General features: G+C 53.3%; 7 protein-coding genes across 7 annotated transcripts; 5 read left to right on the forward strand and 2 right to left on the reverse strand.

Annotated features, from left to right (window-relative positions):
• Nucleotides 1–277: 277 nt before the first annotated feature.
• Nucleotides 278–2,260, forward strand: ACET3X_009326 (uncharacterized protein; the record flags this gene model as incomplete). Its single annotated transcript, XM_069455508.1, has 3 exons — nt 278–487; nt 537–2,181; nt 2,232–2,260. 3 exons carry the CDS (start codon nt 278–280, stop codon nt 2,258–2,260), a joined length of 1,884 nt encoding a protein of 627 aa, XP_069303403.1.
• A 2,884-nt stretch (nt 2,261–5,144) lies between these two features.
• Nucleotides 5,145–6,948, forward strand: ACET3X_009327 (uncharacterized protein; the record flags this gene model as incomplete). The annotated part of the gene is made up of 4 exons (XM_069455509.1): nt 5,145–5,414; nt 5,468–6,245; nt 6,302–6,486; nt 6,535–6,948. The coding sequence occupies 4 exons, from the start codon at nt 5,145–5,147 to the stop codon at nt 6,946–6,948; spliced, it is 1,647 nt and encodes a 548-aa protein (XP_069303404.1).
• Nucleotides 6,949–7,771: 823 nt separating this feature from the next.
• On the forward strand, nt 7,772–9,674 carry ACET3X_009328 (uncharacterized protein; the record flags this gene model as incomplete). Its single annotated transcript, XM_069455510.1, has 7 exons — nt 7,772–8,308; nt 8,360–8,448; nt 8,500–8,631; nt 8,688–8,745; nt 8,799–8,920; nt 8,969–9,243; nt 9,298–9,674. 7 exons carry the CDS (start codon nt 7,772–7,774, stop codon nt 9,672–9,674), a joined length of 1,590 nt encoding a protein of 529 aa, XP_069303405.1.
• Nucleotides 9,675–11,624: 1,950 nt separating this feature from the next.
• On the reverse strand, nt 11,625–12,692 carry ACET3X_009329 (uncharacterized protein). Its single transcript, XM_069455511.1, has 3 exons — nt 12,625–12,692; nt 12,504–12,556; nt 11,625–12,453 (listed from the first exon to the last, which is right to left on the reverse strand). Exons 1-3 carry the CDS (start codon nt 12,654–12,656, stop codon nt 11,675–11,677), a joined length of 864 nt encoding a protein of 287 aa, XP_069303406.1. The 5' UTR covers nt 12,657–12,692; the 3' UTR covers nt 11,625–11,674.
• Nucleotides 12,693–12,822: 130 nt separating this feature from the next.
• On the forward strand, nt 12,823–13,968 carry ACET3X_009330 (uncharacterized protein). The gene is made up of 2 exons (XM_069455513.1): nt 12,823–13,073; nt 13,125–13,968. The coding sequence occupies exons 1-2, from the start codon at nt 12,995–12,997 to the stop codon at nt 13,925–13,927; spliced, it is 882 nt and encodes a 293-aa protein (XP_069303407.1). The 5' UTR covers nt 12,823–12,994; the 3' UTR covers nt 13,928–13,968.
• An 83-nt stretch (nt 13,969–14,051) lies between these two features.
• On the reverse strand, nt 14,052–15,895 carry ACET3X_009331 (uncharacterized protein). Its single transcript, XM_069455514.1, has 2 exons — nt 14,944–15,895; nt 14,052–14,895 (listed from the first exon to the last, which is right to left on the reverse strand). The coding sequence occupies exons 1-2, from the start codon at nt 15,131–15,133 to the stop codon at nt 14,165–14,167; spliced, it is 921 nt and encodes a 306-aa protein (XP_069303408.1). The 5' UTR covers nt 15,134–15,895; the 3' UTR covers nt 14,052–14,164.
• Nucleotides 15,896–16,063: 168 nt separating this feature from the next.
• ACET3X_009332 (60S ribosomal protein eL43) lies at nt 16,064–16,742 on the forward strand. Its single transcript, XM_069455515.1, has 4 exons — nt 16,064–16,111; nt 16,164–16,243; nt 16,307–16,431; nt 16,526–16,742. The coding sequence occupies exons 1-4, from the start codon at nt 16,102–16,104 to the stop codon at nt 16,587–16,589; spliced, it is 279 nt and encodes a 92-aa protein (XP_069303409.1). The 5' UTR covers nt 16,064–16,101; the 3' UTR covers nt 16,590–16,742.
• Nucleotides 16,743–18,115: the final 1,373 nt, after the last annotated feature.

Here is an 18,115-nt window from a genome sequence, read left to right on the forward strand (position 1 = left end):
CCGCCCAGTCGGGATGTTAGCCGCAAGTGACGTCTCCCCTTGACAAGCACCGCCATTCTTGTTACCACTCAATTTCGGCGCAGCACACTAAAACAATCTCCCCCCCAAACGTACGCAGCCTCGACGGGCCTCCCGAGTGATTGCGATTGTTCCCATGTGCTGCCTAATAGTGGAGTGAGGAGCACGCCCCACCAGCCGCGCCCAAGCCCAACGCAACGGCTGAACTGAAGTGAACATTCGAGCATCGCCCGAAGCACTCGCATCCAAACACATCGCCATGCCGTCGATTCTCTCCGACGAGGACAAGCTGACGGTGAAGCGCACCGTGCCCAAGTCGGCCAACAAGATCCTCACCGTCGCCGTCGCCAAGTTGTACATTGCCTACCCCGACCCGCGCCGATGGACCTACACGGGCTTGCAGGGCGCCGTCGTGCTGGCCAACGACCTGGTCGGCCACACGTTCTGGCTCAAGATGGTGGACATTTCGGTAGGTGCGACGACTGCCGCAGCACAGAGCGGACGACTGACGGATGCAGCCCCAAAGCCGCGGCGTCATCTGGGACCAGGAGATCTACGACACCTTCTCCTACAACCAGGACCGCGTCTTCTTCCACACCTTTGAGCTCGAGGACTGTCTCGCCGGCCTGTCCTTTGCCGACGAGAAGGAAGCCAAGTCGTTCAAGAAGAAGCTCGACGAGCGCGAAAAGAGCGCCCACAAGAACACAAAGAACACGCCCTTCAGCTTGTCCGCAGGGAGCAGCGCGCATGCAGCCAACGGCAGGAGCGGCGGCGGCGGCGGACATGGCCACGGCCTGCTGGGAGGGCTCTTTGGACACCGCCATTCTTCTGCACCCGGCCCGCCGCCAGCCTCCATCATTCCGCCGGCCAGCGTCGCATCGCCCGTGCAAAGCACCCACTCCAACGCGACAAGCGCCCGCAACTCGGCCATCGACACGACAGACCCATCATGGCAGCCGCTGCTGAAGGAACTGCTGGCCATGGGCATCACCGAGGACCAGATTGAGGAAAACGCCGACTTCATCAAGCTGTACATTGAGCAGCGGAAGACCGAGGAGAAGCTCAAGGACGAGCACAACCAGCGCAAATCCAGAGCACCTCCCCCTCCCCCGCCGAGTGCACCGCCCGCAGCCGCCTCTCTCAGCCCTCAGAACACTGGCGGTTCCAGGCGGGGACCACCTCCAGCACCGCCGCCAGCGCGGAGAACAAAGACGGACGCAACCGTCAACCGCAATTCCTCAGGCAGCCCTGCGCCGCCATCGCCGTCGCGCGAAGCAACGCCTCCTCCAGGGCCACCTAAGCCTGTCTTCAGGGCGCCCCCTCCAATTGCAGAAGCAGGAAAGTTCGCGAATCTGCCCCCTGCACCAAACAGATCGCGAGCATCGTCCAACGCTGCCAATCCTGGACCCCCGCCGCCACCACGCACACCAAAGACACCAGTGCCCGACGAAGCCTCAGCAGGAGGCAAATTTGGTGTACCGCCGCCCTTTACGGGCAACCGTGTACCCTCTGGCCCACCGCCGCCGCCCCCAAGTCGCGGGCCAGTTCCACCACCTCCTCCAGCCAGAGATACTCCATCCGCGCCCCCAAAACTGCCCCCTGTTCACAATATACCAGTACCGCCACCCCTTCCTCCGTCTTCTTCTCGTCCGGCGCCACCTCCACCTTCAGGTGCGGCTCCAGTCCCACCGCCTCTGCCCCCAACAAGCAATGTAGCACCCATTCCACCACCACCGCCGCCAATGCCGAATCGGTCCATTCCTCCTCCTCCACCCATGCCCAACAGCTCAGCACCGCCAGCACCGCCCCCACCGCCACCCATGCCTTCGCGATCTGCTGTTGCGCCGCCCCCGCCTGGGCCCCCACCTCCACCCGGCCCTCCCCCTCCCCCTGGGCCCCCTCCGCCACCAGGTGGCGGCCCGTCTTTGCCCAAACCCGCGGCGGGACGAGACGGCTTGTTGGCGGATATCCGTGGAGGAGCGAGACTAAAGAAGGTTTCGGACTCGGAGAAGAAAGACCGCAGTGCGGCGGCAGTTCCTGGCGCAGAACCGGCTGGAGGTGCTTCTGGAGGTGCCTCTGGCCCAGCTACACCTGGAGAAGCTGGCTTGGCTGGCGCATTGGCCAGCGCTCTTGCGGCAAGGAAGTCTAAAGTTAGTCACAGTGGTAAGTGCTGGTCCATCTGCATTGAAAGTTTTGCGCTGACGTTTGTACAGACGACGAGTCCGACAAAGACGACTGGTAAACGACCAGATTCCGAAGCTGCTCAACGCAGCCTCAACCCGAAACGCCGAGTCGATCGAAACCCTCTTCAGACGCGGACATACCAGCTATGCAATGTAGAAAGCAGGGAAAGAGTCATCGGAACACGTTCCAGTGCGACGCCCCGTGGCAGAAGCAGCCAAGACAAGCTGAAGAAGCAAACCCCTTGGCTAGTTGGAGAAATAGTGATAGTCGATACCAAGAATGATAAAGTGTCTTCTTCGTCTTCTAAATCATCGGCCTCGTGTTCCATTTTCACTTCTACGGCCGACTAGTCTTCCTATCCTCTCAAGCCGAACCATGCACTTCGTAATCCAACAGATGTCATACCCAGAAGCAACAAGAATCGCAATCTCCAGGTGCTTGTCTGCCTGCAGTTCCCCATCCTTTCCAAATTTAGCGTAAAATACATCAGGCTTACACATGTACTCCTGACAGCAGCCTGACAGTCCAGCAGCCCGACACAGCCTGCGTAGCATGTCCATGGCGTGATGGTCATATGCGGAGAGCTCTTCTGTGAACGTCAAGTCCCAGTGTGGTTCTGGCCCGTCAACTCTAGATAGACTACTAGACATTATGAGACAATTTACGATACGCGCAACTACTTTGGCAGAGACGGTCGGAAGGGATGTGGTACGGCAAGAGTTTAGAACCGCGGAGCTGAAGAGGGCATGCTTGTGTGGAAGTTGGGAGAAAGAGAGCAGTAAGGAAACAGATGATGTTTGGGGGAGGTGTGCGATTGATATGTGCGTGTGTAAGGCGTGCATCACTTCTTTGTTGAACATGCCTGGGAGGCGCGTCAGTTGGCGCGGTTCTGCGATGATGGTTCAGTATAGTGAGTTACTCACGGCAAACGAGTCGCAAGTCTAGCGCCGCTGTGCATTCATTGAACGGCGGCGCGTTCTGACTGATGCGGTGTAGGACTGTGTACTCGATAATCAAACTCCAGAGTTCGACAGGTAGGGCAGTGATACCCGAGAATTGTGATGCCGGCATCGTGAGAGGTGGATGGATCTCTTGTGTGGTGATATTTGTTGGGGCTCGCAGTAGCGATTTGAGGGCGAGAACAGTGTTCATTGTCGACTTCTGAACGTCTAGTTGCTTTGCACCTGTTTTCTGAACATTTGGTGTTTACTTGTGCTGAGACTGTGCAAGATGAGGTTAGCAGCCAAGCACGGACGCGTGTCAATCGTGAGGGAATCAGGCAGCAGGAATTGTACACTACCTAGGTATGTTTTACCCTAGCAAATTCCATGGATCTGACATGCTCCTTCATACCAGCATCATCTCAGGGTAGTTCGCATTGAGGTAATGTTGCAGCTAAACATCGACATACTTGGGCGCGCCTGGAACTTTGTGTTATTCACACGTGGTCTGTGCGCTTACGTCATCGGCACCATGAATAGTATTCGCGCGCACAAGAATCTGCAAGGAAAGGCTGAGCTTGGTCAGACTTTGAAAGAGATCTTGGGAGAGATGTCGAGGGAGAAACTGCGGAACATTCCAGAGTCACACCTCCATGGTATTCGAGCTCTACCAGTGGAGCTATGGAGTCAAATCATCAAACATGTCCTGGACCCATCGTTGCAGTACAGAAGACGGCGGTATCATGACATGTCCAGGGCATTGAATTTACGGCTCGTATGTCGTACGTCATGAGCTCTCCCAACTGCAAAGACGAAGAGCTGACGTTCAAGGTAGGTGCTTTCGACGAGGAGGTACGACGGGCGCTGCATCAGCGCTTGAACCTCTACCAATTGCCATACTATCCTTACCTGGCGTATGGCATGCAGACCTTGGATAATTCCCTTCGTAATGCATTTCTAGCATCGGCGCTACTCCACGAAACACAGCGCTGCTCTGGAAATGGCGCTGTGCACCCCATGGCATATCGTATCAAGAACTGCGTTCTCGTGGCCCAACACGTATCGTTTAACCACAACACCCACCAGGAGCAGCAACTGTACAAAAGATTCTGCACCGCCGCATCAGCATCGTACTGTTGTAGGAACTACATTTTCGACCTTGGACGCAGGCACAACGCGTCTGTTCCTGGCGTCGATACCCCTGGTAGCCTCGCTAGGGAAGGCGACATTCTTCTCGAAGTCTCTCTACTAGTCGCCAACGGCTACCAGCTTAGAGATGTGAAGCGGTGGATGGTGAGGCTCGGAAAATTAGGACTTTTGGCTGGCTACAGAGGATATGCTCTAACTCGGCCCAACAAACCGGAAAGCGGGTGGATGATTGATGGTCCATGTACGCTGACTTTGGACGAATATATATCCCCTGAGGAGATTGCTCTGGCAATCGCCACACCACCCTGGTCAGAGGACATGGAGCGAGAGGTTGACGAAGAACTCGAGGAGATGGAGAGACAAATGTTGTAGGGTGTCAGAGACGGCTGGCGCTGATGTTCGGGGCTGGAGGCTCTGCGGCTCTGGTGGAAGCTAAGCAGCAAGCATGTGGGAGTGGGAGCGGGCCCTAGCAACTATAGCCGAAGGGTACTTGCGGGATGGTGCGGGGTAGCACGTTCAGCAGAGTGCGGGCAGGTGTTTATGCTCGAGATGACAATCGCGACAACAGTCGCTGAACTATAGCAATAGGCGTAAAAGACTTGTGCGATGATACGACTTCATTGTGAAATTTGCGATGGCGTTTCGGAAAGGCATTCCGTGCGGCTGGCGGATATGTACTGCCTCGGTTGACGACGGGCTATCCATCCTCCCGAATTCTGCGAGCCGAGCGATGCTCATCGTCTACCCAGAACTTGTTCAAAAACCAATAGTTCCCCCAAAAGCGCCAAGTACGACTGTCCCTTTTCTCTACACCTGCATTGACGTCGTCCGGCACGACAGACGCTAATCAACATGTCGGCCTTCAGTCGCAACCTGTGCAGTACCGCTTCACGAAACCTACGATCACGGTCCAGCGTCGTATCCAGAGCTCTGAGGCCAATTGCTCTGCGAACCGCTGCCTCGAACCCAATCACATCGCGAACAGCGGCTGCATCTTCCTTCTCCACCATGGCATCCCTCAAGAGCTCCGTGCCGCAGACGCTGAGCAAGCGCGAGTACGACCCGGAGATCAAGGACATGGCCAGCTATATCCACAACACCCCCATTGAGTCGGAACTTGCGGTAGGGTCAATTCGCCTCTGAGCGAGTATCGCGGCTAATCAAGCTTCATATAGTTCGACACCGCCCGCTGGGTCTTTGTTGACACGCTTGGCTGCGGTCTTGAGGGGCTGCGCTTCGAGCAATGCCGCAACATCCTGGGCCCCGTTGTGGAGGGCACGACGGTCCCCAATGGCTGTAAAGTACCTGGCACAAACTACCAGCTGGATCCCGTCAACGGTGCTTTTAACATTGGTGCTATGATCCGATGGCTCGACTTCAACGACTGCTGGCTCGCTGCCGAGTGGGGCCACCCCTCTGACAACCTGGGGGCGATCCTCGCAACTGCCGACTGGATCACACGAACAAACAAGGCTGGAGGCAATCTCGGCAATGGCAAGATCTTCAAGGTCAGAGATGTCCTTGAGGCAATGATCAGGGCCCACGAGATCCAGGGCTGCATGGCCCTCGAGAACTCCTTCAACAAAGTCGGTCTGGACCACGTCATTCTGGTCAAGCTGGCCTCCACCGCCGTCGTGTCCAAGATGATGGGCCTCAGCGAGGCTCAGACACGTGACGCCATCTCGCAAGCCTTCGTTGATGGCCAATCGATGCGTACCTACAGGCACTCGCCCAACACCATGTCGCGCAAGTCCTGGGCTGCTGGTGATGCTTGCCAGACGGCCGTTAACCTCGTGCTCAAGGTCATGAAGGGCGAGCAGGGTCTTCCCACTGTTCTCTCAGCGCCCACCTGGGGCTTCTACGACGTCAACTTTGGCGGCAAGCCCTTCCAGTTCCAGAGAGGCTATGGCAGCTACGTCATGGAGAACGTTCTCTTCAAGGTCTCTTATCCTGGTAATAAACCCCCTTTAACCCAATACTGCTGCGCCGTTTATGCTAATCGGGTCCAGCCGAGTTCCATTCCCAGACCGCTGTCGAAGCTGCCCAACGCCTCAACAAGAAGTTGGCAGCTATGGGCAAGAGCGCCAAAGACATCGAGGGTGTCGTTAACCGGACGCACGAGGCCTGCATTCGCATCATTGATAAGCAATTCAAGCCTATGGAGAACTTTGCTGACCGCGATCACTGCGTTCAAGTAAGCCTTACCCACCGTAGCTGCCTGCTCGCGCTGACATCATGGTAGTACATGGTCGCCACCATGTTCGTTTTCAACCGTCTTGAGGCCACTGACTACCCAGATGACAGCGAAGCTGCTACATCGGAACTCGTCGAGTCCCTGAGACAGCGCATCAGCTGTGTAGAGGACCCGCAGTTCACCAAGGACTACCACGACCCTGAGAAGCGCACCATCTCCAATGCGCTCACCGTAACGCTCAAGGATGGAACCGTGCTGGAAGAAGAGGTTGTTGAGGCTCCTCTTGGCCACCGGCTGCGACGTGAAGAAGCAAAGCCTGAGATACTCGCCAAGTACAAGAGGCATCTCGGCCCGCACTACCCGTCGCAACACGTTGACAAGCTTGTCGCATTGGCGCAAGACAGCAAGTCGCTCGATAACATGGACATTGACGAATACGTCGATCTGTACGTGAAGAACTAGAGATTAAGCCTAGGTAGATTGGGTGACTTCGCGATGGACGCCTCGGCATGTCTGACGTTATCGCGTCCTCGCTAATGCAACCAGATGCAGTCGAATGATATTGCGCTTCCACATTATTGCTTCTTTCTATATCCCTGTCTTTTTCCCCAAAGGTCCCTTCCAGGCGTCACACCAAAACACCGCATTGACCTCGTAGTATATTCCTGCAATATCCCGACCAAGTCGCGTGATTGTAGTCTGCCGACATACCTGTACGACCGTAATATCGGATGCGTTATGACGACGTCGTCGCGGCCGAGAAGTGTCTCCAGATCGATACCGAGGCTGTGGGGATGTCTTGCTGACCCAACTTTGGGCAAAAACTACCGACATAGGCCGTCCCACGTTTTCCTACTCTCCCCACGGGGAATCCTTTACGAGCTGAGCACGGAGTGGATGTGCCGACTGCTAGTTGGTTCGTCTTGGGTCCTGTCTGGACGGGACCGGCGGAAGTTGGTATGGGACAATGAGCCATCGTCAGGCTCCGCTTGCTTCGATGCTTACGGACATTGGTACCGTATACTCCAGAGATGAATTGTGGGATGGTGTCGTCGCAGGAATTGATGACCCAGATGACACGACAGTGCGCCTCATGGCCGTGTCCTCAATAAGTACTTCTTGAGAGCTCCTAATCTAGCCTGTGCTCATTACCAATCCTTCTTCGCTGGAACCCTCGTACTTCGTTTATCAACCCTCAGCGGAAGTCACCCGTCCATCACCCCTGCCCTCCCGTCTTTTGCGCCTACCTCTCTGGACCCTGGTGCAGTTATCGCCTACCAACGACATGTCAACCACATCGAGAAGCCGTCTTACTGGTGGCAGCAGCGCTGACTCGCTCGACGATGCGGAAAAGGGCATGTATGACAGTACGTTGGAAGTGACGGCACCTGGCTTCGTGTACATGGAGCAAAAGAGGCCCATACACATTGTCACATCGTTACTGCCCGCATCTCCTGTCCACCAAGGCATAACACCATGCACGAGTGTACCAGAACTGTCACTATCTTTGCCATCGGGGCGGAAGCCTACCGATGCCGCTGAACTAGACACTACCGTGAAGAAGCCAGCTGGAGAAAAGCCTCAAAAGCCAAAGATCAGCCGATGGATCCTGTTCGATCTCTGGTTCAACACATACAGAAAGTTCTTCACGTTTGTTACTTTGTTGAACCTCACGGGAATCATCTTGTCCGCCTGCGGTCGCTTCACGTACGCCGAGGAACACCTTGGCGCTTTGGTACTAGGCAACCTCCTTTGTGCTATTCTGATGAGGAATGAATTATGGATGCGCTTCTTGTACATGGTCGCCATATATGGACTGGGAGTATGTGCTCTCTTGCCCTTGATCCCGAAGTCTGCTGACTAGTTATGATAGTGGGCACCTGTATGCGTCAAGCTCGCTGCGACATCTGTTCTACAACACGTTGGAGGCATTCACTCTGGATGCGCGTTATCTGGTGCTGCGTGAGTCACTTTTCTTAGTTCGGATCGAAACAGCATTAACGTGAGAATTAGCTGGCTCGTCTACAAGTGTGTCGATATCATTCGATATCGTGCCGTGCAACATCCGGCCGTAATTGCGAGCGGAATCATCACCAACTTTTTCATCATCGTCTCGGTGTTGAGTGCCTTTCCTTGGGTCCGCAAGTCAGTAGCTCCGACCGATATCTAGCTTTGTGGCACCGTACTTACGCCCTTGTCAGCACCTATCATAACGTGTTCGAGAAGCACCACCGATTTGTTGGATGGTTAGGTCTCGCAGTATGTAACCTCTTTTGCGGCCTTTTTCCGGGAGTTTTACTGATATATCCCAGACGACGTGGGTGTTTGTTATCATGGGTAACACCTATGACATCAAGCGCGGCGAGTGGAGGACCAGCGCTCACAGCCTACTCAGTGCACAAGAGCTCTGGTTTGCTGTCTTCATGACGATCTTGTAAGAAGTTCGCTTTTTTTTCTAGCTTCTCCTGCTGACCTATTCCAGCATCCTCATCCCATGGGTTACCCTAAGGGAGGTACCAGTCGAAGTTGAGATCCCTTCACCCAAGGTCGCTGTCCTCAAATTCGAGCGCGGCATGCAGCAAGGTCTCCTAGGACGAATCAGCCGCACGTCCATCATGGAGTACCACGCCTTTGGTATCATCAGTGAGGGACGCAATGCCACCCATCATTACATGATCTGCGGTGTTCAAGGAGACTTCACAAAGAACCTTGTCGCCAATCCACCGAAGACTGTTTGGACGCGAGAGCTCAAGTTCGGTGTGTATTCTCTTCTCGTTTATATTGCAGTTACAGTTACTAACATAACGGCAGCTGGTGTAGGTCACGCCTCCGCAATGTTCAAGCGCGGCATCCGCATATGCACCGGTACTGGCATCGGTGCTGCACTTTCCACCTGCATCCAATCCCCTAATTGGTTCCTCATCTGGATCGGATCCGACCAAGAGCGAACTTTCGGTCCTACAGTCACAGGTCTCATCCACAAGCACATTGAGCCTGAGCGCATGATCCTCTGGGACAGCAAGAAGAGAGGTGGACGTCCAGACACAATGGAGCTCCTGAGAGATACATGGAAGAGGTTCGGCGCGGAAGTCATCTTCATTACGAGTAACAGCCAGGGCAACGACGAGATGATGCAGGGGTGTGCTATGGAGGGTATGCACGCTTTTGGTACCCTTTGGGACTTTTAAAAAAAGTATTGATAGAACAGGGTAGATGAGTCTGGTAGGTTTCCGGCTACGAGGTACGAAACTTTTGGAAAGCATACAAGCGTTACGCATTTACACATGGAGTTTAATATGGCATCTGTTCTTATCATAGAAGTGCTTGGGTTGACAAGGGGCGTTTTTTTCCTTTGTGCTCATGCGCATGATAGCAAAAGATTAGGCATAATTACATCAGCTTCAACATCAGACTTGCAAGTAATGGCCTTCGCAAACCATGAAGACTGTTCAAACGCAGGGAGTAGAGCGCAATCTCATACTTGCTCGGGTAGGGTTGAGATGGTGTCACTGACCGTCTATCAAAAGCAAAAAGCTGAACAGCGACACCAGCCTCTGATTCAAAGCCTCGCTATCCACGTACCACATATCACCCACATATTACTCTTGGCTCTAAATGACAGATTCTCACAGCACCCGACTTCGCGCATACTTCATCTCGCCGTTCCACCGATCGCCAAGTCGAGCTGTCCTCACGTGCCATAACAACCGGCTGATATAGGTACCTGATCCGCGCAAACCGCGCTATCGGATCAATCTACAATCTATATAGATTGGATCGCTGCGATTGGTGATGATAGCGGATTGCATGGAAGACCTGTGGAATGCGCGTGCGCCATGTGCTGCGCTTTCTATCGGCGATGGTGGAAGACGGGCGCGGGTACAAGTTTCGTGTACCTGAGGTAATTGTGGCGCATCGCATCGTGGGGTTGGGCTGCAATGGTTTTCGCTTCCGGTGAGGTCTTCGTCGGAGCGAGATTCCGTTAGTGAGAAGTGTTGGTCTCTAGTCACAACGTCATGATTTGCGTTGTGGTTTCTTGGAAAGGAAGGGACATGTCTCACCAAGGCAGTACTTGATTTTTTTTAGATGGTTGTTGGAATGTAATGTGCACATACCTGGATCTTCAGGATAGTCTCTTGCGGAGTAGTCAAAGTCGAGCCCTTGTTCGAAAAAGACATTTTTGATGTCCCAAAAACTGAAGGGTAATGGCTCATGCATCAATCTACTTTCATATTCCACATGGGCCTGCTTAAGCTTGGGCTCATTCGTATCTGAAGATAAAGTGCTAGAGAAGAGGCGGAGTTAGCCGTCGTTGTATTCCTGGAGTATCATCATCTTGGAAGAGCTGAGCATCTCTAAGTGTTTCAATGTGCGTGGCTTTTCGTTGGACACTACGATCCGGCTCGGAATCTGTTCGTCCTGTGAAAGCTGCAATAGGGTCATGGAATTCCCACACAAACTTTATGTCAAGGACTTCCTTTGTTATGGGTCGCAGGCTGTGACACGTGTGGTCGAGAGCATAGCATGTTGCATAAGCCTCGGAGTAGTTATAGACGCGTCTGCGAATTCCCGATCTTGTCTGCCTCTTGCTGTGCGTCGAGCAAATGATCAAAGACGAGGAGCAGGATTCCAGCGAGTAGTACGAGTAACGGCTAATGACTGTTTGTGAGTGGATCAGGCATGTTGTTTTTCCACCCTTATTTGTTGTTGTAGGACGGGAGATGCGTCGTCACAGCTGGCAGGCTTTGTCGTCTGGCAAGCGAGCACGTGGATATGTGGGGGATTGTAACGCATTCCCCTAAGCCCGTTGTGTTCAAAAGCTTGGGTGGATGCGTCACTTGCTCCACACACCTTCTGAACAGAAGTTTCGTTCGATCGACGTAGGATTACACGAGGGTGGGCTTGTCGGTAGCGCGCAACTGCAGTTACGAAGTCGGACAGACCTGGTAGGTGTGAGATTCGTAACGCTGGCTTGGACTCGCACGCACTTGCACCAACAGTAACGGCGTCCAAGTCAGGCGTCTTATACTCCAGAGTTGAAGGGCATTCTGAATCCAGTAAAAACTAGACAGAGACATGGAAGTCGGGTTACATTTCCGCCTTGTTCGGTTGTAGCGTATCTTGTTGTCAGGCGTCTATTTTTGATTATGATGACTGTGATGCAGCCGCTCAAGGTCATTATGTTCCCTCATCGAGTCTTCTTATCTGGCCCTGCAGTCCCCCTCAGCTTATTCAAATGGAAAGTTGCAGTGAAATAGTAATCAAGCACCGAAGTCGGGAGATATGTCCACGCGAACCACACAATCCAGCTCATCTTACCCTCCCATATCCATCTCGTCTTAGAGAACATGCCATCACCAGCAAGCACTTGCTTTACACAACTGCGTGCGTACTGCTTCGTGTCCATACCCAACTCCTGGCTGTGCACCAATCTTCGTTCGTATTCGGCAGCAAGCGGTTGCATATAGGAGCCCGGTGGCAGAGTGCGATGTGTTCGTGCAATGTTCGATTTGACGCCGCCCGTCACAACGTTGACAACGCGCACACCGAGAGGAGCGAGCTCGACGCGTAATGTATCCGAGTAGGCGTGCAGTGCTGCTTTGGAAGCATTGTATGGCGCGCCCCAAACGTAGGGCATGATACCAGCTAACGAACCCGTCTGTACGATAGTCCCCTTTGCTTCCACCACGAGTGGGGCAAATGTCCTGCACATCTCCATTACTGAGAAGACGTTTACTTGGAAGAGTTCCTGGAGCTCGTCCTCGTCGTAGTCCAGCGCTGGGACAACGTAGTTGCGTCCGGCATTGTTGTATAGCACGTCAAGTTTGCCTCCAGTGATCTCGGCGACGCGCTTATGTAGTTCGCGTATCGATTCCTTGTGCGGGAGTTCGAGGGGCAGATAGGTGATCTTAGGGTGCGGAGAGGTGTACTTGGACGGATCGCGGACGGTTCCGAGAACCTGAAAGCCTACACGTGAGTCAGCAACCGCAGAGTGTCGAAACGGACATTGCCCTCACCTCGTTCGGCGAATTCTAACGCGAGATAGTGTCCAATGCCGCCAGGCGTGCATCTGTTCGCGTCGGTTAGAGCTAAGAAGATCTCAAGTCTCTTACCACCGCGACAGACAGCATTACTTACCCCGTGATCAATGCGAATTGTCCTTCAGCCATTGCGAGTGTGCAGATTGTATCAGCGTGTCGATCGTTGCGTGTTCCACGATGCGCATTCTGATGACCCACGCCTCGGCTGTTTCTGCTACTAGCGCGTCGACGTCACACAGGTCCCCACGCGTGTAAACCCCGAACGGAATCGGCGACTACATCCTGTCTGACAAACCAATATTCCCGAGCGTTCCATTTGGGCCTAATTGTGCAAGTTCCTTTGTGGATTCTCATTCTTCATTCCTTTTCTCTACGTCCGTCCTTGAACTTCCTCCATCATCCCCACTTGCGGATCCGCTCCTGAACCATAGTATAACCATCACTTGAGATATACACAGAAGAGCATCATGACATCGGCGGAATGGCTGGGCGAGCACATCCCGACGCTCCTTCGCCCGTCGATATTACTTTGCATTGCAGCATTTAGTAAGTTGTGTCCTCGCTATCTTTGAGAGGCTCGTACTAATCCATACTTAGATTTCTTCATGGCAGCATTTGAGGTCGTGTTCTACGACTGGCGCCCTTTTACCCTCTTCAACCTCACCAAGCTCCGTTTCAAGGGCTTTGCCCGCCTCTGGAAGAACAATGGCCAAGCAATGTCTGCTGAGATGCCAGGCCCTACATTCTCTCTTTTGGGCCAGTGCAAAGGTGTAATCCTCGATATCGGTCCTGGATCTGGAGAAATGCTCTCTCAATTCAACCCGGACCTTATCACGGCTATCTATGGGGCGGAGCCAGCTGAGGACTTGCATCCCGGATTGGTCAAGAACGCAGAAAAGAGGGGATTCGGCAGCAAGTTCCATGCCATGCTTTGTGGTGCGGAGCCCGAGAGTCTAATTCCAGCATTGCACAAGAGCGGGATCCTGAATGTCAGTGGAAAAGGTGGATTGGCGTCAGATGGTGTATTCGATGAGATCTGCTGTACTCGCGTGCTTTGTGGTGTTCCACATCCCGAGCAAACCATAAAAGGGCTCTACAATCTTCTCAAGCCTGGCGGCCGGATGGTTATTTGCGAGCACGTGGCCAATCCTTGGAGGACCGAAGGCAGAGTGGCTGCCCGGTTCATGCAACTTGTGTATACCATTCTGGGATGGCCGTTCTTCATGGGGGGTTGCGAACTCCAGAGACATACGCCAGAATTCTTGAGGGATGCAGGTGAATGGGACAAGTTCGATCTGAAGTACTATGGCCCAAAGGACTGCCTACCATTCGTTGTTGGGGAGCTCATCAAGAAGAACGGGTCGCTGGATAAGAGTTATGCCGAGGCTGTCAAAGAGTAGTTGGAAAAACAGGCCACCCTGTAGGCGGGTGCTCACTTACAATCGAGGATAGACGGTGAGATGGATACAGAGTGCAACTTGCAAGAACCTTGAAATCTTACGAGCGGTTTAGACTTTGGTCTAAAGACCAAGTAGCTTATTGTGCAATTAATGTAAACTTATGACAAAACCTTCACCGAAGCGATTGCTAAAGGACAACAAAAGCTTTTTCGTCGCTGCTACATGCTTCAGTATCGCCTATAAAGATATGAGGCTGACGATGGCCAACAGGGAAGCCACGCCCCAGCTTTGGCAGCGTATTGTTCCTGGGGCAGCATTCGCCGTTTGCTCTGCCACAGAAGTAGCTGCTGTGGGAGAACTCGTCGCATCCTCACTGGACAATACAATTGTTGAGACAGTTGCCGGTGGCCCTGCTGCTGAAGAAGTCGGAGCTGGTGGGGTGTTGTCGGTGGGCACAGCAGTCGCAGTCGCACTCTCTGGACTCAACGTCCTTGATATTACGACTGCTGTACTTTTTGCCGGTCTCGGTGTAGGCAGACTACTAGGTAATGCCTCCGCGTTACCGCCCGCACAGTCCGCCTCACCCCCAAGCTTCACAACCATACCAACCCCAGCCATAGCATCTCCCAATCCATTATTGTCTTGAAATTGTGTAACATCGAAGGCCTCGTCGTCTCCTGGTAATTGTAGATCCGTGATTTCTTTCCTACCAGGGTTCGTGTACATCAAGAAACTATACTGTCGGTTGTCGCCCTTCTCTTCAACTGAGCCAGGAGCGATATAGTCAAGAAGAGCGGGAGAGCTAGTATTGATGTTGGTGATTTCGAAATTGTATTTGAAGTTTGCGCGGACGTAGTGGAGTTTTCGTGAGTCTGGACAAGTAGTGTCGACCATGATGATCGTGTACAGCGTGCTAGAAGAGATACCGCTGCTGTCACCAAGGGCGAATGTAGGCTCCTCTGCAACCGCTGGATGAACGTAAGATTCAGAGCCTTGTGTTGGGATGAGGAACTAACCGTCTCTCTCAAAAACCGTTCCGTCCCTGAAGCCATCGACTGCGTCGCCAGTAAATGAGACCTGTACTTCGTCGCCGTCTGGACGAAAGCCAGATTGAAGATCATCGGGTATGATAGTCTCGTCTTGCGCTGCAGTGAATGCGATGAGAGCAGCGATGAACGTTGCGTGTCTGAGGTAATGAACAACCATGATGTGCAGATTATGGGATGCAAGGGTCTTAATGATAGACGGGAAAGACCGGCCCAGATACGATTCGATGATACAGCTGTCTTCATTCTGCGGTAGACCGTAGACGTAGGATATATAAATCCTCAATTATCTTCGCATTCTGCCCAGATCAAGTCCAAGACGGACATTCACACCCGCATACACGGCCCCAAACTGCCCGTTGCGCCCCAAACTCTGTGCACGCAGCTGCTCCTGGAAGGCGTACGTCAAAATAGAGCTCAGAATTGGCAATCGGCTGATCGCCAGACAATACGCGCGTTGGATCGCGGTGTTGCCGTTTTTAGCAGCCTGTTGGCGCCTGGGTGTGCCTGTCAGCTGTTTCGGTTTCATCTTCGTCCGGGAGCCAGGCAGCCGAGCGCTTCCACTGAGGAATCTGCCTTTGAGTACTGCGCAGCCACGCCACGTCGTCGATCGGCCCCCGTGTTTGCGATGAGTAGATGAGGTATCATGCTGCCTGAGGTAGCCCTGGAGGTGATACGGAATTATAGCTGCCGAAGCTCTAAACAATTTGAGAAAACCTGCAGCGCACATCAGGCGGCTTCTGTGAGAGCCATCTCTAGGCCGCTGAGTGTGACTCTTTGGACATTTCTTTGTGCAACAGTGAATATTGCAGCTCGTGAGGTGAAGATGTGGTGTCAATTTCGCAGGATCAGCAGAGTCCAAGATTCGGCCATGATGACAGATATACAATCGCACGCAGACGTTACCGAGATGCCACTGGCCTTCATCGTGAACACAGTAATGACAATATATGTGGATTCGAGAAGCAAACAGAATGCTACGCTCTCGTGTTGGCACGCCCGGAGGCGGTTGTTCCGGCCCCGGCATCACGTGGGGTCTCGCTTAGCATTTTCGCGCAACCCACGCAAAGTCTCGACGAATCCGACCACCTCGATCCATCTACATCGTCAACTCATACAACCGCCAAAATGACGAAGCGTACGACCCCCTTGGCCCTTGGGATATGGATAGTTATTGATTGCGACTGCAGGCACAAAGAAGGTCGGCATCACCGGAAAGTACGGTACCCGTTACGGTGCCTCGCTCCGTAAGCAGGTCAAGAAGATGGAGGTGCGCACACCCATACCAGCCCAGTACAGCCTCAGAAGAACGGCCCGCTCACACTCACGATAGATCACACAGCACGCCCGCTACGTCTGCCAATTCTGCGGAAAGAACTCTGTCAAGCGTGAGGCCGTCGGTATCTGGAACTGCCGATCCTGCCGCAAGACCACCGCCGGAGGAGCCTACACCGTCTCGTAAGACTCCCCGCACATTATCGGACCCATACGCCATTGTCGAGAGACTCGCCGTGTCTGTACAGAACAGAAAAGTGCTAACCGCTATCCACAGTACTCCCGCTGCCGCTGCCACAAGGTCAACGATCCGTCGTCTCCGAGAGATTGCTGAGGTTTAAGGGAACATTGGGCACTGGGGTGGAGTTCTTCGAGCGTTTTCTCTGCATCGGCAGTCATGACCCGATAAAAGGGCTCATTGCAGCATTCGGATGCCGGTCTCATAACGATCATGGGTTTATCAGGAATTCACACAAAGCAATGGCACCATCATGACAGAACAAATATTGTCCTTGTTCTTGCCCTGCGGCAACGCTGTGATGAATGCACTGCTAATCTCGTGAGAGGTTCAAATGTGTTTTCTGCGGCTCATTGTGTCGTCTCGTATCCTGCTCATCGGTCCTAGTCACGTCACTAGTCTTACTAGTTTATCACATTCCTGGGGTATACAGCGGTACCGTTGTGGTCGGCATGGATACCATCTTGACTAAAAGGATCTGCATTAGTGTTATCACCCTGACACCTGCAAGAACGGCGATCGTCGCTGACGCGGAACATGGTCACGCAACCGAAATGACATCGTCACCATACCTTGTATCGCCACTCGCACTTGACACGCCATGGTGGCCGTTGGACTTGGGAAACTAGCCCGCGCAGATGCAAACGTACCACTCCTCACCCACATGTGACTTGGAAACTCGACAAGCCATCCATGGTATTTAAACCGCGACTTCAACTAATCCCACGTAATCCCACCTTAACCTTGAAGCTCCACACTTGCCAAGAAATATTATCAGGAGAGAATTTGGAAGGTATGAGGTAGTAGGGCTTGTCGTCCCAGTGATCGATACACTCGGTCACGGGGAAAAATCGAACGTTCACTCCTGCATCGCCGAAGACGAGCTTTGGATAGTGTTCGATTATTTCTCACGACGACGTGGATACGCTCTCAAATGTGAAACAGGTACGAGCACAAGGTACATCTGTAGTGTGCAACAGGCCTATATGTTTGACATTTTGCAGGATAAGCGAGCCCGCCGCGCAATGCAATCGCGTGGGATAGTGAGGCACATAGTGGAGGCAGATACACAGCGATCATCGATATGATCGAGGTCGTACACAAGGAGCCTTTAGATCAGACCACTGAACGGCGTTACATGCGTGCTCGGACACGCGCGGCCGCCGAGGATTAACCTAGGATCTAGGCTTGCTTAAAGCGTATTACGCAGTATGCAAATTCTGGCTTAAGGCTACCCACATACGACGTCATGCCGCCATCCTGCCGGCCGGTCCGCCCACTAAGTGGAGTTCCGCAGAGCCTCAACACCAAACTCTTCTCACAATCACGGGACGCTAGAGCGCATAGTGTCCGTACACGTTAGAGATAGCAGATTTTTCTCGTCCGATGCACTGCTTGGCGACACTGAGCGAATCTGCTGAGCAGTTATGCACAAGCACTATGACGTCGAATGTGAAAACACATGGATATCCCTTACCACGGCTCAGCATTCTTCTGCCAGCCTGTCGGGTATTTACGGTCAGGCCGTGAATAGGACGGGTGCCATCCCACACCGCCCCTAGTGGCCAACGATGCCGGTACCTCGCCGGTTTTGATAAGCAGGATGTACATGTCTGCTTTCGCTCCTAA

Source organism: Alternaria dauci, chromosome 9 (assembly GCF_042100115.1).
Source record: "Alternaria dauci strain A2016 chromosome 9, whole genome shotgun sequence".
NCBI classification, from domain to species: domain Eukaryota; kingdom Fungi; phylum Ascomycota; class Dothideomycetes; order Pleosporales; family Pleosporaceae; genus Alternaria; species Alternaria dauci.